Source organism: Corvus cornix, chromosome 1A, assembly GCF_000738735.6.
Source record: "Corvus cornix cornix isolate S_Up_H32 chromosome 1A, ASM73873v5, whole genome shotgun sequence".
Taxonomy (NCBI): domain Eukaryota; kingdom Metazoa; phylum Chordata; class Aves; order Passeriformes; family Corvidae; genus Corvus; species Corvus cornix.
The window spans coordinates 44,061,426-44,085,721 of NC_047057.1; the positions used below are offsets into that span (position 1 = coordinate 44,061,426).

The following is a 24,296-nucleotide window of genomic DNA, read 5'->3' on the forward strand; positions in this document are numbered from 1 at the left end:
GAGAGCGCAGCAGGTCCTCCGAACTCCTGGAAAGGCGCCTCCTTGGCCGAGACACGTCCCGTCCCCGCCCCGGCTGCGGCACCGAGCAGCAGCGGCGGCACCCCCGGGCCGCCCGCACCGCCGGGCCCCTCGCCGGGCGGGCCGCGGCCGCTGCCGGCGCGGCTGCTGGGGCCCGACTGCCCGCAGCTGACATGGCGGCCGCGGGCCCCTCCCGCGCTGGCGGGCCCGCAGCGGCCGCCCCTCCTCGGCCGGCCCGCAGCAGGGCGGCGGCGGCGGCGGCGGCTTCCGGCGGAGCCCTCTTGCCTTCAACAAAGATGGTGCTCCCCGCGCAGGCTCCGCGGGCGCCGCGGCGCCCTGGGTAGCTTCCCGTTCCCCTCGTGTAAGTACGGGGCGGGGGCGGCGGGCGCTCCTCGCACACTGCTCGCTCGCTCGGCCGGGCGCTGCCGACGGCCCCGCTCGGCGTGGCTCGTCCCGTCCCATCCCGCCCCAGGCGCCGCCGAGGGGGAAGCGGGAGAGCGGTGCCCAGGAGCCGTTCGGCGGCGCCCCCAGCGCTGCGGAGCCGGGGCAGGGGCCGGGCTTCCGCGGGGGGGCTGGGCCGGGGCGGCGGGGCCGCCTCTGCTGCCGCAGCCCTGCCCGGAGGGAGGCCGGGAGGGGAGGAAGGTCGGGGGTTGGAGCTGCCTGCGGGGGCTCGGGCCGGGGTGCGGGCAGCTGGCTCCTGGCTGTTACAGGAGCAGCAGCTGCCAGACCTCGGCAGGGAAGACGTTAAAAGCAAAACTTGCTTTTTTTTGGCGGGGGAGGGTGGTGGTAGGATTTTTAACCCGTAGGCTTGCTGTGAATAGCCAGAATCACTCATGGCTTAGGCAGGTGAGTGCAGTTGGTGTTCCGGAAAAGGGTGAAATGTTTCTAACAAAAAAATGAGTGAATGTGCCTTTTTTAGCGTCAGAAGGGGTCTTATCAAAAGTTTTATCCCCGTTCATGGACAGTTCCTCTGTCAGATCCAGAAAAATGCGAACCTGCTTGTGTTGGTGTGGTGATGAGTCAAGGACTGTGCTCATTCAGCAGGATGTGGGCTGTTTCTTAAAATTTGGCTTTATAATAGAAATGATCCATTTTCAGAAGTATCTGGGGGATGTTTGAGCCATGTCATCTTTTGGGTAAATGGACATCTCATATTTTTCATTTTCTGCAAAATTACTAAACGAAATCCAATTCAGAGCTTACTTTGGATCCCTAGATACAGACTGTGATTAAAATGCATTTAAGTTTGTTCTATGTTACACTAAACTCTGCCCCAACACTGTTGCACACCAAAATCCTGATATATTTCCATATCTAGATGCTCAGTTTCTAACTCAGATATTTCCTTCTCACAGTAAACACACACAAAGAAATACTTAATCTTTTAAAAGACCTTAGAAATCAGTATGCCCCATCCTGGAAGTTTACCAGATCAGTGCCAGGACTTTAAACCCCCAGTCGTGTGCATTCTGCAATCAGCAAGCCAAAGGCCTTTTTCAGCAGAAATTTCCCCTTCAGATTCCTAGCTTGATAGGCATTTTCTATTGCCCGAAGGTGCAAACTGAGATGGTTTGTAAGAGCTTTATTTTTGAAAAGTGTTGGCTGCTTTGGTTGTGGAGAAGAGGAACTCATCAAGTGCTGTACAGTGACTGGAGAACTCAATGTTCCTCATCCAGCATGTGAGGAGGCTCCTGAACGGGGACTCTCGGGGCCCATTCAGAATGTGAAACACAAAAATTTTGTAGTATCTGAAACAGTTTTCTGCCTGGGTTGAGATGACACCCTCAGAGGTGCTGCTGGATGCCTATATTGAACTCTGCAAGTGCTTAATGAGCTCAGGGGTGTTCTCCTAGAAGGAAGAAGTGGTAGGATTTCCTGCCTGAATTTTGCTTTAGTTCAGAGATTGCTTCGTGCAGTGTAAAGGTACTATGCGTTGGAGACCAGAATCTTCAGCTTCACCTCTCCAAAATTAGCATCCTAACATCAAGTGGGAAAATCCAGTTCTCTTTCTTGCCTGCTCTTTTTCCATCTCTTTGCTTGCACTACTGTCTCAGTCCATGATGGAGCTTGACGTTTGAACTATGCGTAGCAAACTAGCATTTCTTAGGGCCGTGGGCTGGCATAGCAGTTGTTTGATTCCCACGTGATCCCTAGACAGAAGGTAAGCACCTTGAAATTCACTTCAGTAGATGAGAAGTGCGCTGGATAACCCAGGAAAGATGGAGTCCTCCAGGAAGCTGCTTCCCAGCCGCGCTTTTGGCACTTGATGGAAACGTTTTTGGAAAGTAGCTTTGTCAGAGGATGTCACAGGGTTTTCCAGTCTCTCTCTCATGGCACTGTGCTCTTGCATTCTGTCCCAGGTGCCATTTACATACCGATATGTTCTGTTGGTCACCTGCCCTAGATTTTAACAACCAGCCCAATGAAACAATCTTTGATGGGGCCCTGGGAGTCAGGCACCTGTGATGATAAAAAGACTCCATCAGCTTTCATGCGAAAGCTTTGAAAATTCCTCAAGCTGAATGAAGTAGAGTTTCTGCAAGGTCTAGCAGTTCAAACAGCAGTGTCTAGTTTAATTATGAGAAACCCTCTTGGTAATCACACTTAACACCTGCTGCCGTTTTTGACTTCATTACTTAGTAATGAGAAAGTATTTAATTGTGTTGTTCTGTCATTTTCCTTTTCCAGTGCCATTAATGGGCCCAGGGATATATTTGTCATTAAGGACTAGACTAGACTAGACACTTTGATTGGTTCATAGCTCTGGCATGGACTGCTGACTTGATCTTGGGTGAGCTGCTTGGTCTCTCTGGACCTTGATTAGTCTTTTGCAGAGTGGCTATAAAATGCATCTTTTTCAGCTTTTGTCTAGTCAGAGTGTTAGTCAAGTGAGTTGGAAGCTGGCAGAGGGCATCTGACCACTTCCTGTGAACACATTAGAAGAGAGGAAGAAGAGCTACTTAAGTTAAGGAACAGTTTTGGCAGAACAAATGCCTATATATAGAAGGTGTATAAATTTGAGATGGAAACTCAAGTTTCTTCTCATCAGATCAGTAGAGTTCCAGAGCAGGCTTCCAGGATGATTCAAGGGTGAGAACGACCTGGTCGTAAGGTATGTTTCTACTGCTCCTAAACTTCAAGTGCATCGCATAGGTCAAAGCTGCCTGCTGATTCTGTCCCTGCTGCTGCCTGGCTGTGATGCATCTACCAGTCCTGCTGCTGCTTTTGTAATTGTATCAGTGGTCAGGTGTGACGTCTCTTTAATTTTGGGGGGTTAGTGTCTCTTAAGGATTGGCAAATGCTCTAGCTGCCTTTAGTATGGACCTTAACCAGTTAATAAGCAGGATTACTTGGCATGGGTTTCACTGCAGCAAAGGACTGGTCTTTGCAATGCCAAATGTTCTATTCCTGTCTAGTATTTCCCAGAAATTGCATCATTTCACCTTGTGAGACAGTGAAATCTGAGTGGCAAGAAGATGCCACTACAAAATTAGTAGTTTTGCCAGGTTGATGATTCTGAGTTTGGAGTTTTTTTCTAAAGGTTGGCAGGTGTCAAACATCACTTTTGGACGTTCAAATATCACTTCTGGATGTTAAAGGTTGAAGTATTTTAATCTTCACACATTTCCTTACTCCTTTTCACACACTCTAGGTTGCCAGATGGATGCCAGAGACAAGCAGCTTTTACGCTCCCTGCGCCTGGAGCTCTGCACAGAGGTGCTGGTAGATGGACTTGTTATTCAGTATCTCTACCAAGAAGGGATTCTCACAGACAGTCATGTTCAAGAAATAAAAGCCCAAACCACTAGTCAGAGGAAAACCATGATGCTCCTTGATATTCTCCCCACCAGAGGACCCAGAGCTTTTGACGTGTTCTTGGATTCCTTACAGGAGTTCCCATGGGTTAAAGACAAGCTGATACTGAAGCGTAAGGAAATGACAATACAAGATCCTTCAGGTAAGGCCAGGATTGCTGTTGCTGGTATTTCGAAGCTTGTTCTCAAGCCATAATTTTAAACAGAAATTTCAAGTTATGCGTTGTGTAAACTCATGATACCAAGAAAAGGGAGCAGCCTGAATTTCCTGGAAGCCACTCAAACACCAGGAAATATTTCAAAGTTTGGGACAAGAGCAGGGCTGAGTTTCAGGAGACAAGGAGACAGTAGGAGGGGCTACCTTGGGAGAGGCTGGGATATAGGAGGACCCATAATCCATTGCCTCAAAGGGAACGGACTATAAAAAGTAGTTTTGACTGGCTGCAGAACAGTGTCTTTGCCATCCATATCCAGTTATTGTTTAGTTTATGTGTGTTTGTTTCCTGAATCATTTATATTTACAGAGTTTTTATTTGTTTACTTTTATTATGCTTTTAACGTAATTTTGACTTAATATGCTAATTTAGATTAATTTAGTTTATTATATGCACTGGAGTGCAAATATCTAGGATCATTACTTGCAAAATTACTAGCCCCTGCTTATTTTCAAAACAAACGTGGGTGCTAACTGATTATTTAGTATAATCTCTGGCTTTTTGGTATTTAAATGTACTTCTAAAACTAGTTTTCTAGACTTGATGTTTGTTCAGAAGTGATTTCTTTACCAATCTATGCATGCAATAGCTGAGCTGTTTGGAAGTCAAGACAACTGCTTAAAATGCACATTTCTTGTCCCAGAGTGTGGCAGCGTGCACTGGCTGGTAACCTCATGTTACCAGCGAGGTAGTGAAATAGTCCTCACTTGGGAACATCTTTTCCAAGCAGTCTGATTAATCTTTCTCCAAGCCCTCACCCTCTGGTGTACCCCCATTTGAGTTTGGTCATCCATATTTTGATGCACATGACATGTCATTTTTCCAGTGTCAGTGTGCTTTGCGTGAGACTGAAAGCCTGTGAAGAAGGGTGGCTAAGACCCATTGACCATCATGTGCACCTGCGTCTCAGTTAGCTGCATGTTCAAGAACATTTTGTCAAGATCTGCTGGACAAATCTGAGATTATCTTACCTTAGTAATGGCATATCCAGACAGCTGGTCTTTCTATTGGTCTCTGTGTATGTTGCTGTGTGCGTGTTTGGAAATGAGTAAATAATTTTCAAAATTTGGGAATAAATGTCCTATGCTGCCTGCAAGTTCTCAGCATAATGCGAACCAGGGCACTGAGTGTGCTGGAAAAGGCCTTGCTCACTTGAAACAAATACTGTCATGCTGATGCTCTTTATTTGCCTTACAAATCGGCCTCTTTGTTTGATAATTGCTGCTTAAGCTGGTGAATAACCTTACAGTTCCAGAAACACACAGCCATTAAATACAGTCGGGATCATGTAGTTTGTTACTGAAAAAATTGTTACCAGTTTTTGTTTTGATTGTTTTGTGTGTTGCTTGTTCCCGCTTTTGATCACTTGTGACTAATGTGCTGGATTTCTGCATATCAGGTTCTCTGGTTTTGAGTGGGCTGACTGCACTTGATAGTCCTATTGCCAAATTTTGCGTGTAAATTAGAAAAGGCTTCCAGATTAGATCAAAGGTTAATGTTATTTTTATGGTGGCAATACAGAGTATAAGAACAGGATAAGAGGCAGAAAGCCAAGTTTGTTTTAATATTTAGGCATGTTCTTTAGAAACCAAAGAAAGAGAGCACCATCTGTGCCCTCATAAATGCTGAGTGTGGCCTGGAATGAATTGGAAACTATGGTGGCATCATCAGCGCTGATTACATGCAAGAAAATGTGGTTTGGGATAAAAAGCTTCGCTTTGCATTCTAACAACAGACTTCGAAGCTTTTGTCTTGGCAGAATACATGAACATATGCTTAGCCTTAAGCATGGAAAAAGCCATGTCCTCTAATAAAACTATAAGCATATTTAAAATTAAATGTGTTCCCTAGTGCCATGCTAGATAACTTCTGCCTTATTGGAAACTATTATTATAACTGATTATTTGTCAATGGTAATCTGTTTTAAAGAAGCCAGTTGTGGTAAAAAAAGCTTGCCACATACACACCATCCTTCTTTTAGACCTTAAAACTTCTAAAATGGAAGTATGTCCCCAGATTTTTAAAACTTTTTTTTCTTTGAATCGTATATACTTTGGAAATGGAACACTTTCTGTTCACTTGTTTATGCTCAATTAAAATTCTGTTAACTCAAGGAAAATATCCTCAGTTTTACAGACCCTTTTGCAGAACTAAGGAGTGGTAGAAAGTTGATCCTTGAAGAAAGGTTTTATTTTAGTCTTTTGCTTCTCAGTGATTACATGTAGGATTTTTCAAGTCAGTAACTAAATAGACTATTAGATTATGTCTATCTGAACCTGGAAACTGGCATGTACACAGTGACTTTTTGTGTAGGCCTTTGAATTATTTTGCATTTTGTTCAAATAGTTCAGGCTTTCTATGCTTCCTTCAGCTGAGAAGTATAGTTTGTTAAAAAAGAAATCACAACTATAATTATTTAGAAACTTCAATTTTTTTTCTTTTCCTAGTAAAAAACAAGCCAAAACCAACAAATCAAACAAACAGCAATTTCAGAAGGTCAGAAATAAAAATATTTTTGTTGATGTTGTATAAATATGATATGGTGGACCAAGCGGCTACAAAATGGAAGCCAAAGTCTGAGATCTAGGCAAGACACTGCCACTGACTCATTGTGAGTCTTTGAGCAAATTCTTTCAAGGCAATGGATTTATTGATTCCCAAGTTGTGTAGCTCAGTGTAACATTCATGGAACAGCATGGAGTGGAACTGTAAATTGGCCCGGGATTCAACCCAGACTATGCTGTTTGGCTGCTTGCAAATAAATGAACTTTAAAATCTCTGATGTCCTGAGTCTTATTGCTGAATGTCAGTTGACTTAAAAATAATAGTTCTGTGTACTGTTATCTGATGTAGTTCCGATGAACACAGAAGACCTTAATCCTGCAGAGCATGAGGAATAGTTTTTCCTTGAGAATCAGGAGGGTGATATGCAGGCAGGTAGGGCCACTTGCATCTGTGTAACTGAAGCAAAGAGACTCAAGATTTCTTCCCCTTGCTTGTTTACTTTATGCAAGGACAGCCTTTTGCCTAGGGTCCCCTTTCTCCTCTCTCCTATGGATCTGTCAGATGGCCACAGCTTTGAGGAAACCTTTTTATAAGCTAGGGAAAGTGTAGTTGTAAAACCCCAAAATCTCAAGAAGGAAGTCTAAAGTCATGTGCTTTTTGGAGGTATTTATGGCTTTAATTGATTTAAAGGTGATAGGGTATCTATCTTGCTTGTATAACAACCTGTGATAAACCAGTTCACCCTGTGCAGAGTGGCATTGCAAGACTTAATCATTATAAACATCAAACACAGCATGAGTTTCTGGTTTTGAAGATCAAAACTTCTGCCGTAGTAAGAGTTAACAAAAGTAATGTGTGTCTGTTTCACTGGGAAAAGACTATTCTGGTTTTTCTGCCCTAGTTTGGATAACTTTATGCCTTTGTCAGGAACATAAATCTTCAGTATAGTCTTATAATTCCTACAAAAAACTACAGCTGTTGGCAACAGAATTCCCTTCTTTCTAGGAACAGCACACAGCAACAGTTACCCAGTATTTTTTGCACTGAATAAAAAAAATACAAGTTTTGATGGTGTTTGTTTATCAGATTGTTTTTCTAATCTCACTCCCCTTGGGAATTTCTCAGCCTAAGTATTATATTTCTCTCCATAATACATGTGCTGTAAAATAATTTACTTCTAAAAGTGTTAGTACTGCACCTCTGTAGTATAGATGATTTCTTCATTCCCCAGGAAATTGCAGCATACTGAGAACAAAAAAGTGAGATATGGTGTTTGCCAAAGGAATCCTGGAGCAGCTGTTGCTATCTGGCAAATGGTAGTGAATTTAGGGCAACAGAATTGCCATGGGAAAGCTGTACTCTCACAACTAGGCAGGGAATAGTTTCTAATGCATAATTTTGTTGTGGTACCTAGCCAACATTAGTGTCCTGCTAGACTTGGGTGAGGTTTTTTCATTTACACAGATTTTAGTGTGGTTGAGGTTTTTCCCTGGATGTGTGGGGAGTGTGTGTTGTTGTATAGCTATATAAAGCTTCATGTTGTGTAACACTTTGGATGAAGCATGCAAATACAAAACAAAGCAAAACATGTACTTATGCCGAGAAAGCCAGATATCCTTCCATCCCCTCCCAGCTTTCCCAAAGTCCTTTTTCCACAGCTGGGTTGCGGATTTCTAAGAATTTGGATTCAAATGCAAAAGCATTTGTATGTGGGGAATTTTAGTATCTCTTCTTACCTTTTGTTGGCTGCTTCCTGCCCTCTTTCTATCCTGCTTTTTCTCCCATTTAATGCAGTGAGGAAACAGCCTGATCTCTTGCCTTTTCCATTTGGATATCAGATAGGAAAGCAGGTGAGGAATCCCTTTTCTCTCTCTAAAATGGTGGACAGAAGATGGTAGGTTTTTTTCTTTCTTCTCTTTCCCTTCCCTCTCTTGTATAGTCCAGTGTCAGAAGGGGGAGTTTCCTCCCATGTATGTCTGAAGGAAGGGATGGGCTTAGCAGCGTTGGCCTCGCTGGGTTGACCTGGAGATGAAGAAATGCACTTGTGCCACATCCTAATGCCCGGAGGCTACAGGAAATGTTCTCTGGTTATCTGGAGCAGTTCAAAGGCATCCTCGTAGGAGAATTTCCCAATCTCTTTTCCACATTCCCATCTCCCCTGAAAATCGGGTGTTACATTTATGGCTTTGGCTGTGTTCCTGGCTTCAGCGAGACCTGTGAAGTCTGGCATTAAAGGTATGTGCACACACTTAATATTAACAGTATGCATCACAACATGGACAAGTAATTGACTTCTCTGGTTCTGTGTGTGTATTTTTAGTTTAATGTGTGTATAGATTTTCTCTCTTTTTTTATTTTTTTTCAATTTAAGGAGTATCTGCTTGCTTTCTCTTTTTGCCACATGACTAAGTACCTGGCTTTGTGCTGCTTACATCTTAGTTTTTCACTTTGAGAAGCCTGAATCTTAGGCATCAGTGTTAGGAAATGCAGTGTTTCCAGCCTCAAACAGTTTCTTTCAGGTAAGTTAATGGAAAGATAAATCCATACTTGGTGTTGTCCTCAGGAACACAAGTATGTGAGGCTAGTAATAATAATATAGATTTAATAAAACGTATAGACCTGGAAACAGGAAAGGAGGAGTGAGTTCTGGCAAGAGAGGTGTTTAGACCAGCTGTGCCCGATCAACTACTCCTAACTAGTGCCACTAAGAGGAAGCAATGGGTAACTGGTATTGAAGACTCCCTGGTGTAGGAAGTAGAGACATCCATGTGCTGACCAGACCTGATGCCTTACAAAATTTGCTTCCCCAAGGACTGGATCACAGAGGTTGCCAAGACCTGGCCAATCATCAGACTTTGCTACTCTCCCATATGGTTGTAACAATACTTCAGCAGATTAAGGATGACTATGGAGCTCGGTGATCCCATATGAAGGGATTGAGCCCAAGCAGTGTTCTCCACAAATCCATGGAGCTGGATGGGATGTATCTGAGAGAGCTGAGGGAGCCAGACTATGTATTTGAGAGGCTGTTTTCTGTCATGTTTGGTAGGCTGTGGTAAGCCAAATGCACAAAATGCAGTAAAGTAACTGGGAACAGCCAGCTTGGGTATACCACAGGTAAATCAAGCTTAACCAACTTGATTCTTGCCTTCTATAATAAAACAGCTGCCTCTGTGAATGACAGCAGCAGATTTCATTTAATTGACTTCAGCAAGGCTTTCAGCACAGTCTCATAGCATTCTTGTGGCTAGTTGGGAAGGTATGGAGTGAATGGGTGACCTTCACAGTGGTTGAAAGAAAGGTTGGACCACCAGTCTAAGAGGATCATGGCTTCAGCTTCGATGTCCATCTAACTGGTGGCTAATTAGGAATTATGTTCCTCAGGGCTGACAGCGGGGCCAATTCTTTGTCAGAGATCTGGGTGATGGGAGGGACTTTATCTTCAGGAAGTTTGTAGGTAAATTAACTTTGTTTGCTCACTTGTCAGTTAGTGTTCCATGACTTTCTGAATGGTGCCTGAAGCTGGAACACAGGATGACTCCAAACCCTGCAGATAATTTGACACAGGAGAGTGGGACTGTGTCTCAGAAGGACGCCAGCAAGCTGGATGAATGGACCAGCAAGAACCTCATGACATTCAGGAGAAGGAAGTGTAAAGTCCTGCACCTGGGATACAAAATCCCCACAAAATCACACAAGATGGGCACTGACTGGGCAGTTGCAAATCTGGAGAAAAGAAGGTGGTTGTCTTGATAGACAACAAGTATGATGATGAAGACTAACCACACACAAGACTCCTTCAGTAAGAGCAAAGCAAGCGGGCTGAGGGAAGTGATTATTTCCCTATACTTGGTACTAGAAGGCTGTGTTTAAAATACTCTATGCCACCAGTACAAGGGAAAGATTGACAAACTAGAGTCCTGTGAAGCACCACTAAAGTGGTTAGTTTAATGTAAACTACAGGGAAAGGCTGAAACAACTGAGTGTGTTCTTGGAGGATAGAAGGCCAAGTAAACTCAGAAAAGGTGGAGTCAGACACTCCCTATGGGTGTGTTGCAAAAGGAAAAGAGGTGGCAGCCACAAGTTGTCATGATGGAAAGTGTGATTGAATATAATTTTAAAAAATCACATGGCAGTTTAAGCACTGGCCACAAGAGTTTGCAGACTAAGTAGGGTTGTCCAAAGAGGATTTGGAATCTCCATCCTCAGAGACACTTAACACTCAATAGTATAAGGGCTTGAGCAACCTGATCAGACTTTTAAACTGGCCTTACTTTGAGCAGGAGGTTGGACTAGATGACCACCAAAAGTCCCTCCCAACCTAATTTTTCCTGTGATTCTCTAAGTTTGGCATCAAACTCTCTGAACTCAGTATGTGGGATTTTATTCCAAATACAACTGATGCTGACACAGGATACTTTGGATGTGTATTTGTGATGATTTGAAGTTCCAATTAGGAATGTGTTTTTTAAGTGAATGGAAGTGTTTGCATTAGATTCCTTTCAGGTGAATCTAAACTGGAAAATGGTCTCTGAGTCTTCACAGAGTCCATAGGACCAGACTAGAACCAGTCAGAAGTTAAACCTTCCAGCTCTGTGTAGTCTAAAGACCAGATACTCAGCATGGTCAGAATCAATCTGTAACTCCTCTCCTATTGCTCTTTACTGCTTGCTAATACAGATGTAGCCTTCTCTGGCCAGAGAATGAGGTGGTTTTGTCCATTAATGGACCCTGCCATCTTGGAATCCTTTCTTTCCAGAAAGGATGTATTCATACATCCATATATATGTAAATGAGCATCATATCAGGGATGCTGCTGCATGCAAATAAATGCTTTTTTCCCCCTCTGATTATTTAAATATCTCTATTTCCCAGAGCTTATAGTACTGTTTCTCATCTTGGACTATGTCCATTCCAAATGGCTTACAGAGTTCAAGACCTGTAGTCTTCCGTTAGACAAAATGCCTTTATTCTGTCAATTTTTCTTCTCAACTTGCATCACAATATGATAAAATTGTGCTTGTGTTTTATATTTCCAAAAACATGCATAGATGCAATCCTCTATGATCCTTGAGATCTTTTGTTAGTTGTTGCTTACTTCCCATGATGCCTTTTCATAGTCTTAAAATCATGGGTCAAACATGGGTAGAAGGAAAAAAGGGATTTTACTTTTGTATTTATTTTAAGGATCTTTAGGTGCACTACATCCAGGTTGAATGCACCCAAATGCACACTGCAATGCACCCCACCCCCCCAAAAGATCTGGTATATCATTATAGGTTTTACTAATTAGTATATTTATCAAAGATTCTCCAATGAGAGGCTCGAATGAGCCCTCCTCTCCAAGGAACTTTCTCTTGGATGGTTCTATCTTAGTTTACAAAATGTGTTCTGGAGAGGACCTTGGTGTCTGGGGCATATCGATCTTTAACTACGAAGCTTTTAAAATGTTTAGTCTCCTAGCTTGACAAACAAGTCTAAGAATGTAGGCTAAAAACACTAAGAATACAGAAGTTGTAAAAGGTATAAAAGGGGTATGAAAGAAAAGGCAAAAAATCATCATGGCATCACCCACAGTTGGTCTTGTTTGGGACCATTGAAAAAGCTTTGTACATACAATGATAATTTTTTTTCTGGAGCAGACTGGAAACTTTCTTGTAAGGACTTGATCCTGCAGCTTGATAAAGCCACTTGTAAGCTTTAAAAAAGAAGATGCAGGTGTTAATTTTGCATTATATCACCAGTATAGGCATTCTGTCCATAATTAATGGCTCTTGTGGCCCATAGATACATGCTAATATGTGTTCCAGAGTAACTGAGAAAACTTCCTGCTTAAGATTCTGTAGACTTATTCTCATGAATTTTTTTCTTCATTAAGATTCTTCTTCAGAGCTGACCAGCTCTTCTTTTAGCACCTTCCTAATTGCCTTGTAGCATCATCTGAAAATGTTTGTTTATTTTTTGTGTTTTCATTTCATGGGGAAAATCTCATCTTTCGTAAATTAAGTCTATGCATGCTATTTAACTCATGGTTAAACCAGCCAAGCAGACAACACATTCACCTTAACTTATCTGGGTTGTGGAGGCTGCATAGCCTCCCAAAGTCAGTAAAAATGCTAAGTAGTGTCTCTCAGTAAAAGTCTGTCTCCAGTGAAGTCAGAGGCCAGACTCCTGTTGACCAGAGTAGGACAAAGGCCTTGCCACTGATGACTAAAATGTTCTCTCTGGTGAAAGAATGGGTGCTATGCTGTCTTCCCTGCGCTGACATGGCAGCATGACTTGTCCTTCAAAGAAAAATAACTTCCACATCTGGAACGCTATGACTGGTTTAGACTCCACGCTCCTTTTGCCTGTCAACTGAGAATATCAGCAGTGGTGCGACTTAATTCTCACCAGGAAATGTCACTTGGATGGCAAAGGTCAGGAGGTTCCTCTAGGATACAGTTAATTACTCATGGTTAATGTATCTTGAAGGCCTCCCTGCACTGCCATATGCAACTAAGTTTTCATTCCTGATTTGTTCACAATGATATATTTGTTTATGTAAAGAAGAACTAGAGCACCCAAGTATCACTCGTTACCTCCAAGTGATACGGTTCATCTTGCTACGAGATTTATTGTTTTGTATACAGGACTTTCAAATCCAATTTTTATCTTCTTGGCAACTGTCTGTGTTTTTCCCGTTAGACTGTTGTTCCAGTATACTGTCAGATTTTCTCTTTTTCTTCTTGCTCTTACTTTTCCTGTGAATAAATTTGTTGATGCTAATTAATGTCCCTTGTACCCCTCAGATACACACTAACATACGCTCCAGAGTAACTGAAAAAACTCGGAACTGAGTAATTCATCCTTGCAAATGAAAAAACCTCATATATTGATGTATTGGCAAAGAATTGCACATGTGTTTTGACGATCTCCACTGCTGCAAACTGAAGTGAAGCTTCGGCATTTCTTCCAATTTACATCTAGAGAGGGAGCCAATTTGATTTATGCTATAGGGTTTGTGTGTGCAGGAAATAAGCATTAATGCATTGGATCAAGGTAAATAAATCAATATTAGTGCACCACTTCTTCTGTCAGCCTTCTTAATCTTACTGTTTCATCACCTTGTCTGAGATCTAAAAAAGTATTCATAGTTAACCCAAGCTCACTCAACCCTTCTCCTGTCAAGGTCAAGGGTAAGTTCCACTTGGCTTTAAAGAGGGCGATTTTAGTCCTGTGCAGATGCTTTGAAAAGTCTTAGCTTTCGTTTGTAGTTAACAATATGTTGAGTTTTTTAACAAACAGCCTGTTTCAGTTTTTGGATCTTTCTAATAATATATGTGGTAGGATTGAGTAAAAGGACGTACAGGGCTGACTAAGCCCCTTTCCAGCCCTGGGGATCTCTGTCTGGCTCTGGTGGCAGGTAGTCTCTCTCCATGGGCAGGTGGTGCTGCCTTTAACAGGGGCGTAGGAATCCTGAGCAAAGTAACCGTTGAGAAAGAAAAGCTGGAATGAAAAGAAAAGCCAGTACTTTCTAGTACTTCTATGTGAAGAAAGTATTTATTTAAATGTGATTTTATTCACTGTAGGCAATGGCTTTGTTTGCTCAGCTTTTTAAACTGGCATGTTCTTTATTCATACTCCTCTCCCATTTAATTAAAAAGTCATTTATTTCTCTGTGATCCAGTTCTGCTACATCCCACATAAGATTAGTTTAATCTTCATATTCTTGAACAGTGATTGCTGCAGTTAGGGTTGCAAAACACTCTTCTCATCCCCTTGGTTCATGTACTCATGGTGGATCTGATGAGTATATCTGCAAAGTGCTTGTTTTAAAAGCAAATTCAGGTTAATTCTGGCTAGAAATGCTAGCCAGCTGTTTGCAGTAGAAATGAACTCAGGATTCTCAGGGGCATTCCTTGCAGGCACCTGGATCCTAAATGGGGGGCCTTAAATCTTTCCCCACTAAGCTGCTGGTAGTGCCTTCAGCCAGGTGCCCAGGCAATGCAGCTCTTGCCGTCGGAGCTCCCCAGACACTTCAAAGGCTGCTCTGGATAGGTCCCAGGCTGCCTCTGAGCCATGCCAAGCAGTGCAACACCTCGCTCATCACTGCTATTGGGACACACGGCCAGGCCTTTCTCCAGCAATTTCACCCACGGTGCCGAATCCCGTGGGCGTTTGCAGCACACACCTGTCAGACAGGGCTGTGTCCCTGCCAGCTGCTGGCAGTGAGGTGCAGCTCTTCACATGGAATAGTGTAATGTTCATATGACCCCATAGTGTAACAGGTAGGATACCTTCTTTGGCTTAGTGTCTTAGACACTTCCCTAATAAGCTCATCTATGGTTTATATAAGCAGTGCTCCCTCACCTGTGTTTCTAAATACTTGGTGGAGGCCTAGCTCCAAGAGAGAGCTCATACATTGAAGTTTGACTAGAACAAAGTCCTTTCCAGTAGTTGAAAGAACAACTTCTAAATCCTAGAAAGAGACAGGGCTTGAGTTCCTCTCCTTGTTTCACCTGGGCTAATTGAGGCAGCTTCTTAGTTGATGTGCTGGCCTTTGTGAATCCCCTTCTTAATGCCCATAAGTTTCCCCAGAGACTGTGCGTGGATTTCAGGAAAATAATTTGGACCTGTTCTGGGATAAGGGGATTGACGATAAACCTGTGTCTCTCCTTGCACCTGAAGGGAATAGATTTGACCCTGTAACTCAGAGTCTTGTTTTCATTTATCATTGTTTATGTTTCATTTATCCTAGTTCTCATAAATAGCAGTATTAAATGGATCTTTAAGTTATTCAACTAAGTGCAACACTCTTTTCCTATGCAGAGGATAGATACATACAGTTCACTTGTCTCTTTAAAGTTGTTCCTTATGTTAGGGGTTGTTCAGCTTCCAGTATGACCAAGGGGTGAAATACAGAAGAAGAAAGGAGTAATACCTGTTTAGCACCAATGGCTATTGTTTATTAAAAGGCTGTTACCATGCTTCTGTTTAGATAAGATAAAGTTGTCCAGCTCCTGGCATGGCACTGCATTGATCGGATACCTTGCACAAGACAAAGTCCTGAGAGGAGCTCCTCAGTCTCCAGAAGGCAAAAGTCATCTTGCATGCTGACCATATTCCAATTAGTGGAAGCATGTGCATTGCTAAAATTTAATTGGAATAGCTAGTTTTAGAGGTCCGAGTTAATATATTTTTATTGTCAAACTCAACCTGCAAACATTTGTTTGTGTGACTGTATACTTGTTAACATGCTCATTGGCCTCAGTTGGATTACTTGCTCCAAGTTTACTTTAATTATCCACAGGATTGGGCTATAACGTATATATAAACAGAGTCTGTAGGAGTGAAACCAACTGTGTTTCCACTGAAGGAAGCCCAGGGAGTCCAGGGCGATACTGCATGGTTGTATGTGTCTTGTTTGGGTTCTGTTAGCATTTTTCTTTTGTTTTGCAATTTTTCACCTACAGTAGTGTAAAGAATAAACATCAAATGTTTAGAGAAAAAGCATGGTGCCTTTCTATTCAGACTAATATCATGAATAATTGGAGTGTAAACTTGCTTCGGTCCTGTGCCGGCTAGCACGATGTCCCAGGCACCGAGCAATCTTCTGCCTGCCCCGAGCGGGGACGGATGGAGTCCAATTGCGGCACGCAGAGGAACGGGCGAATCCCCAGCTCGGGTTCGCCTTGCGCCCCGATGGCCAGTGTGCGCGAAGGAGGTAGGATAAAGCGGAGGGACTCTCCTTCGTGGGAAAGGGGTTTATTCCAGGGTAAGAATCCACGGAGAGAGACAAGCCACATGCCTGGCAGGACGGTTTTGTACCCCGACAAGCAGGTGTGGAAAACACACAGTAACCAATGATACTTTAACCAGGGAGTGTGACGGGGGGGGAGAAGGGGTAGCGGGGGAGGAGTAACAGAGACCAATTAGCTGCCAAAGAACCTAGAGAAGAACCTAGATCACTCTGGAAGAGCAGGCAGATGTGAGAAATATGGGGAAGGGAAGGTTGAGGCTAAAAGGTAAGGTACGGTATGGATCGCAGCTTTTGGGGTGCTCCCTGTAATTTCAGCAGTCTTGGGCTGTGGAAGGATGAAACTGGTGGACTCTGGTCCCCTGGTCCGGCTGAACCTGGCTTTGGCCATGGCTCACTGCAACATAAACTCTGCTGTTCACTTGAGTGTCATGTTCCAGCCTGCTGCATGACAAGGTGTTTTCCTGGTAATGCTGATCAGAGGCATTCCTAGTGTGATTAAATGTCCACTGCAGTGTTCATTTTGCCATTGGTATGTGCACCCTTTTACAAAATTCTTGGCATACCAGACTCTGGTTTAGAGGATTTCTCCCTGTTTGTTGTTTGGGTTTTTGTTGGGTTTTTTTTTTTTTCCGCAAAGCCAGATATGAAGGGAACTGTGATTTACTACCTTGAACTTATGATTTAACAGCTTTCGCCTTCACTGCTCAGTAGCTCGTGCACTTGGTAAAATTCCTCCTGTATCAGAGTATTTTTGTTGTCTGATTAAAAAGGCATTGTACTGGGGTTTCCTCCTCTTGTTCTGTATGCACAAATATATTGCTTCTTCCCATTCAAAAGTTATTTGACAAGTGCTGAAATCACTTAGGGACTTTAAGAAAAACAATCTTGATTATTATAGCAAAAGTAATCTCATGACATTCTCTGTAAGTCTTCTGTAATTACCTGTAAATGGTAATTTGGAAAGGCAGAACTAGCTTTTTGCTTTTGTGTATAAGCCTTCTACATTGGTCTTAGATTATGTGTATCTATTAGTGTCTAGCCCTCCTAACAGTGTCCCCCAAGACAAAGTACTACATCTTGGTTTTTCAACTTTAGCATGAAATGTGATCAGATATTGGGTAACTTTTGTCTGTAAAGCTTCACAACTCTAAGTTAAAGAATTATATAGAATTTCCATGTCTTGATACCACTTTCATGCCAACTGATTCCTCCTGGTAGGGTTATGAATTACTTGTGCAATCATAATTCCTAGTGCTTCTTGTACTAAATAATATGCTGTCTACTTAAAATTGCAAACCCTCCCATTTATGTACAGACAAACACTATTTTTTGTGTGTTGTCCTTAACTTGTAGGGTCATTCTGGGAGATTTGTCATCATGTCAGCAACACTGTCTGGGATATATGTATCCAGACAAGCCTAGAGCTCTTCAGACTTCCTCACTGTCTTGCATTACTGCCTGTGGGTTAATTATGAGCTCTTTCCACACATGGCTGGAAAATACCTGAATTGGGGAATCTAATAACTTTAATTAATTAATTAATCCTGGAGCATCAAAGCAGGCACAGAGTCCCAAAGCATGCCTATTCTTGGTGGGGAGAGGGAAGTGGTAAGAGATTCTGTACTTCCAGGCATTAATTACCCTTCTGATTTGGCACCAGCTAACATTTGTACACCTCCAGGGTATACACTGATAAACAAAATCCTGTTCTTCTCTTCTGTGCTGTAAATGTAGCTTTTCACTTTTATTATTGCTCAGTTCCTGTTGACTCTACAAACTGTTTCCACAACCCTTTTTCTTCCCATAGAGCTATCACTATTGAGTTACTCAGACTCCTAATTTAATCTTGTGCATCAAGAAAAGCATTTATATTATCATGTTAAAAATAAAGAGCTACTCTCTGAATAGGTTAGGTCCTGTGCTTTATTGAGTAAACTAATGTGGGAGCAGGGTGTAAAATCCTATACCCCTTACGTGAACACCCAATTCTTAAGAGCCCCCTTTCTCCTTATCTTGTTCCAGTCACGCCTGTGCCACAACTTTTGAGCTTTTTCCTCATTATGGATAAAATTTTCCTTCTCAGTTTACTATTTTCATGTTCATAACCGTTTTACATATCAGTCAACATTATAATGTATAGTTGATTTAATTCTGGCATGCAAAGGACATTGGTCATACATATCAGAGAAAAGCTCAATATAAGTTCTGTGAACAAAATGAGTGTTGTTGTATTGCATCTTTAAAGATCTAAAAGCAAAGTTATTAATTGGATCTTTCTCTAGGATTGCATGTTCTGCCTTCATAAGGATGTTTGGAGAGAGTACATTATTACTTCATGTGCTTTCTTATCAGCTTCTGAGTCCAGTGGTATCACAAGGTTAAAAAAAAAGTCATTGGCACATAGAGTATATAAAGTATGAGAACTGTCTGCTTTGCCTCACCATGGGGAACTGCTGCGAGTTATTTACATGCTTATTAGGAAATGACATTGAAATGTGATACTGTGTTTCAGTTTTTGGATATAACTTCTTCCTTGTGTGAAAAATTGTCAACACCAAAATGACCCTGAAGTAACCTTCTACAAAAGCATTCATCTTTCTTTTGCTTGTGGAGATGATCTTTTATCTTTTCCAGGATGTTATATATCAGATACAAATTCTAATGTACAGTTACAGTTACTGCTTTTTCCTTCAATCTTTGCAGCTGTGTAGCAGATACCCACTGATTCCTGACCACAGCTGATGGGCTTACTCCCCATACTATGCATTATAGATTTCCTCATCTTGGTTTTAAAAAAAAGGCTTTCTCAAGATCGAATCCTAATCCTATCCTGTCCTGTCTTGTCCTGTGCTGTCCTATCCTTGTATAAGCTGCATTACAAACTTACCAGTGTTTTTTGCCTTGTCTTGGAGCTGTAGGGATGTATAAGGCTTTGATGATTTTTTTCCCACCTGTGGGATCTATTACGTTATTAGTATTGTTCCTTCCCCTTTAGCAGACTTGCAGTTGCTCAGAAAACTTCCTTAACCTTTCAGGTCTTAGCTGTAAAAAGAGAGATGCCTAAGGTTTTGTTCACATTTCTGTAATGGAACCACTGGGATGGGAGACAGTGAAAGGACAGCCATGCTGGGTGTCTTGCTTAATATACCCATGGTGTCAACGAGCCTTTTGTTAACCTTTGCCAGGCTCTGTCAAGCTGAATATCCACAGCATTCCATGAGAAGGAAGCTTGACTGGGGGAATCCTAACAGTGTGACAGGACCTCTTTCCACTCCATTTTAATGTCCTGTCTCCACAGAGAGAAAAATGGCATCAGAGATGCCTTGTTTGAAACTCCCCTTTGGCCCTCTGTTTTTACATTTTTTGAACACCTTGACCCTCAAGCCTCTCTTTTACCTTGGTAGTCATATGCAGTAATTTTCTTGGTTTTCCCACATCTAGTCCTCTGGTGCCTGTCCCAGGTAGGAAATCCAGTCAGGACTAGGAAAGAATAAACTGAGAGTGAGCATTTAATCCCAGTGTTTTCAGTGACTGCCTTTTTAGGCATAGGTTTTACTACTCAGTTCAATTTTTTCATTTGACTGGAGGTAGCTAATAAAAATTCTGTCTTTTAACACCACAGCCATAACTATTTTCATGCAAAGTGATAATACAACACATATGTGAACAAAGTACATATGCCATGTCTGGAACACCAAAATTAATTACCTCAGATATAGAGGCAGAGGACAATCACTCAAAACAGGTATGATTTAGGATTAAGATAAGGGAAATGTGCTATTACAAGTTTTCCCCAACCATTTCAGATTTATAAAATAAATACTGGCATCTGCACCTAAATGCCGGAGAGCATGTAGCAATTTGATAGAACTGCAACCAATTCTACACTTGTTTTTGCTTACAGGTTATGAGGAAGTGATGAGAGGTGTTCTCAGCTTTGAGTGGGTCACCCTACTTTGGTAGATTGAATTTAGAATGTATATACATACCTAAGTAGTTTATTTCCTATAGAAAAGGAATGTATTTTAGTGACTGAAATTAGGTTGTTCAAGAGAATTGATGCTTCTGGCAGACCACGATCCTCTTACCTTGTGGTGTACTGAGGCTGGCTGGTGAACCTTAGACCATGGGAAGAAAACCAGCTGAATCTGTTGCTGTGCCTGGTGTTTTCTAATGGGGAAATCTGCATTAAGTGAATGATATTTAGTACTGAAGAAGGGTAAATGGCTTGTCTTTAGAATTGTTTTACATCGCTTACTTTTTTCCCTCTGTACAAGTTGGGTGTGTTTTGCCTTAGGCAGCACCCCAGTGAGCATAGTCTTCTCAGAAAAGCGTCTTTCACTTGAATGAGCAGTACATAGCAGCTGGAGCTTTGCCCCAGCACAGAAAGTGTGTGTCTGCTACATTTATACTGTAAAATGCACCAGAATTTAATTTCAGGGTAGTTTTTCCTCATGACTAAATCCAGAGGAAAAGCTGAAGTTTGCTTCTTGTCTGCAGCTGTTTTGTACAGTTTCAATTAATCTTCAAAGCTCAATAATTTGTGTAGTTTCATTACAAAGTCTTGAAATGGAACTTTAAAGGATCATTCTTACTTGAAGATAAAGCCAGTCATAACTCTTCTGCAAGCTGAAGATTTAAGTTTTGGGTTGTTTTTATTGTTGTTTTTTTTACTGAACACAAATGAACCATTTCAAAGGAAGATTAAGGAAAAAGTGCTCTTGATGTACAAAGTCCTGTCCATTCTGTGTTTTCTCATCATGTTTCTTAGTAGTTCTTATTTTCTCTTTGACCATGAGAAATATGAACCACAGGTAGAAGATACCTTTTTATCAAAGTTTTTTTGGTAAACGAACACATTTCTCTGAATTAGGCAAGGCTGTCTTTTTGTCACTCCTTTGTTTTTCCACAATATGTTTTCTGCTTTTGTTCTTACTGTGGTGGAAAAGTTAAATTGTAATTTGTAAAGGAAAATAGTGAAGGACCTTTGGATGGTGACATGAAAAATCTTTTAATTTGCTAATAATTTATTTAAATTGTTGTAAAGAACCTTGCCTATGGAGTAGAAGTCACTGCAGCACCTGCTGGCTTTTATTATATGCATCTTAAGATGAAGGTGCTAGTTTTCAGGTCTACTCTGTGGCCTGCCCTAAGGAATATGCAGGGGAAATCTGAACTTCAGACCAGTTAATGTTAGGTACCATCTCAGAGTAGAAATATCCCATATTCCCACCAGGCACTGGGACTAGAGGAACATACCTCTCAGGCATCTTAAAGGCTAGCAATGATATATTTTTTTTATTAAGTACATAAATAAAAAACTTGAAAGCTTTGATCCTGTGTAAGCACTTTACTGTTACGCTTTGAAGCTTTTACAGTAGTAAGTGTTTAAAACTCATAAATGGAAATACAGCTGACTGCTACAACACTGAAGATCCTTAGGACCCAGGGGCCCTGAAGCATGATGTTTCAGAGGATGCACTTTCCAAAGATTTGAATTTTTCTTGCAAAGCACCTCTTGCTGCTGGAGAGGAGTTTTAACACCAGGGTGAACCCAGGTATTCATAACTTACCATGGAATCTTTGTTAACTACAGCACAGGTTTTTTAGGCTTTCATAAGATTGTGATGAACACCTTGTATTGCATTTGGAAGAGAAGAGGAAACTAGTGTGAAATGCACATTGTCCTTCAGCTGAGCTCATGGTTTCACTAGCTGTGTAAACCTCCACTTTATTTAGTCAACTTGCTTTGATTTGTGTGTAAGATACTGCACATAATCTAAAGTTTTTGTCTTTTCCCCTTCCCCTGGGACTGAGATAAGATTTGCAGCTGGTAATGTCTGGTGTGTTGTTATGTTCTGTCTTGAACTGGCTACTAAAAATGACAGTGCATAATTGACTTTTCAGCAATAGTTGCTCTTTTAAAGGGTTTCATTTTCAACAAGCATCATTTCTGCTTGATGCTATTTTTTCAGAATTTCTGATCCAACTGATTTATGAGGCTCGAGCTTCCCAAACTAATCTGTAGTTTACGCGGGTCTTAGTATTTGTCCAGGATACACTGACTATCCATAAAAATTGTTTGAAAAAGGAATTTCCTCTTTTAAGTCAACAGCAAAAAATTATGTAAAAAAAGTTAATTGGTTGCTCTGTTCCCACGGGTGGCTGAGATGGTTTGCAGTCACACATGCCATCTTATTGTTCTCCTCCTAAAAAATGTTTCCAAAGAAAATGGGGTTTAAATGATTGTTTACATGACATTTGTGCCTGCAGAAGAGAGATTTAAATGGGGAATTCTGGTTTCAATCTGGACCGTGACTAAACTTCATCTGGATGCCAAACCAGGATCCCAAAAATCTGCTCTCTCCTGAGGCCATGCTTAAGACCAGGTGCCTTTCTGCCTGGCATGTCCTGAAGGGGTATCTGGAGCGTGCCAACCACAGCTTCAGGCATGGCACAGGGGGTGATGCATGGTTTTAGTTTCTAATGCTTGAGGGTTAACATTTTCAAGTCTTCTCTGCCTTTCCTCTTCATGGAGAACGTAGGGCTTTTTCTTCATGACAACCAAGGGCAGCATGTTTGGCAAAAGGATGCCAGGAGCTGGGCATTTAGACAGAACAACCAAAAGTGTTGCTCCTGTGGAGAAAGAGCTGTTGGTGCTGGGTCAGCAGCGAAGGTGAGGGTGGGATATGGACACCACATTGTGGAGCCTGTTAGCTCCCTCTTCAGACTGCAGTCTTGCTGCCCCAGTTGGCTTGTTCCACTCACCCCTTCCTTGACACGCAGATCTCCATTTGTTTGTGGTAACTGAGCAGGATTTGTATTCTTTAAAGGACACTTCGGTAGCTCTGTGCATTCCTACTTCTGGACTCTCTCACCCAGGCTTAACAGTGCCTTTTTACATCCTGTCTTGCAGGTCACAAGCCATCCCCTGACATGCTGTTGTTGTGTCTGGACCCGCCCGTGTGGTCTCATCTACATTTTGGTTTATGTTTTGGCCTGATCCAGTGTGCTTACCCAAATGCTGTACATTTCAGACTTCCAAAGACTGATTCTGTCACAGTCTGAGGGCAGTAAGCACCCTTCTCCTTTAAGACTGATGAATTTAGTCCCTGGCCTTATAATCACTGTATATGGTCTTGCCAAAGACTGCCTCCTCAAGCATCAAAAAACTACCCTAAGAGCCTTTTGCTTACATTTTCAGTAAATGGCATTTTCAAGCCTCTCCCAGATGTGCCATCCGTCCAAATATCGAGCTAGTTAGTTTAAAGTGTCTTGAGAAATATGAAAGAATCTGTGGATTACTGAGTTATGAATAAAACTTCACTCATGAAAAATTTCTTCCCTGCCTTCTTAGGCTTAACAGTTGCATATTAATTGTGGATCTTAAGAAACCTTGTTTTGGTATTTAAAACAAAAAAGAAAACAGAAAGAAAAATTGCTTTGTGTGTTGGTGCCCCCTTGGTATTAGTTTGAAGCTGTGTTGGTGCAGGACATAACCCAGCAGAGCATTGACTGAGTGGGAGGTTGTTTTCTTTAATCATTTACGTTTGCTGCCTTTTCACTCTCACTATATATTCCCTTTTTAATGGATTTTAAAGATCATTCTGAGTAGCATGCCAAGGTGTTGAAACAACTCCCTTGGCCTGTTCCACCAGTGACTGCTGTGTATTTCTAACCTATATTTATAGCTTTGATTTTCTGTATCCTGCCGATGTCTGACTGAGGCATGCATCTGAGCCTTGCTGTCTCCATTCATTTCTGTCATCCTTTCAAGTACTGTGCACCTCCTTTTCACTTGTAACCTTAGTGAATCATCATGGAAAGCTGTATTCTGTGTCTATGTGAATGTATATGTATATATACACACACATATATCTGTGTGTCGGTATATATATACACACGCATGTATATAGAGAGTATATATACTGTAAGTAATGAAGTGGCTACTGTTGGCCACAGTGTGCCTGCATTTTTCTTGAACTGGTGTTCTCATAATGC

At 41.8% G+C, this 24,296-nt stretch overlaps 1 protein-coding gene across 3 annotated transcripts in view; it reads left to right on the plus strand.

Annotated features, from left to right (window-relative positions):
- The first annotated feature begins 240 nt into the window (after window positions 1-240).
- Window positions 241-24,296, plus strand: part of CRADD (CASP2 and RIPK1 domain containing adaptor with death domain) — a 76,992-nt gene continuing 52,936 nt past the window's right edge. Inside the window, exons 1-2 of one of the 3 annotated variants that reach the window (XM_039571288.1) lie at window positions 241-379; window positions 3,671-3,976. In XM_039571288.1, the coding sequence (XP_039427222.1) occupies window positions 3,679-3,976 (298 nt within the window). In that variant the 5' untranslated portion in view covers window positions 241-379; window positions 3,671-3,678. Of the gene's footprint in view, window positions 380-708; window positions 865-928; window positions 3,131-3,670; window positions 3,977-24,296 lie in introns of those variants that run through there. The other 2 variants (XM_010410821.3, XM_019292702.3) reach the window with 2 other exon arrangements.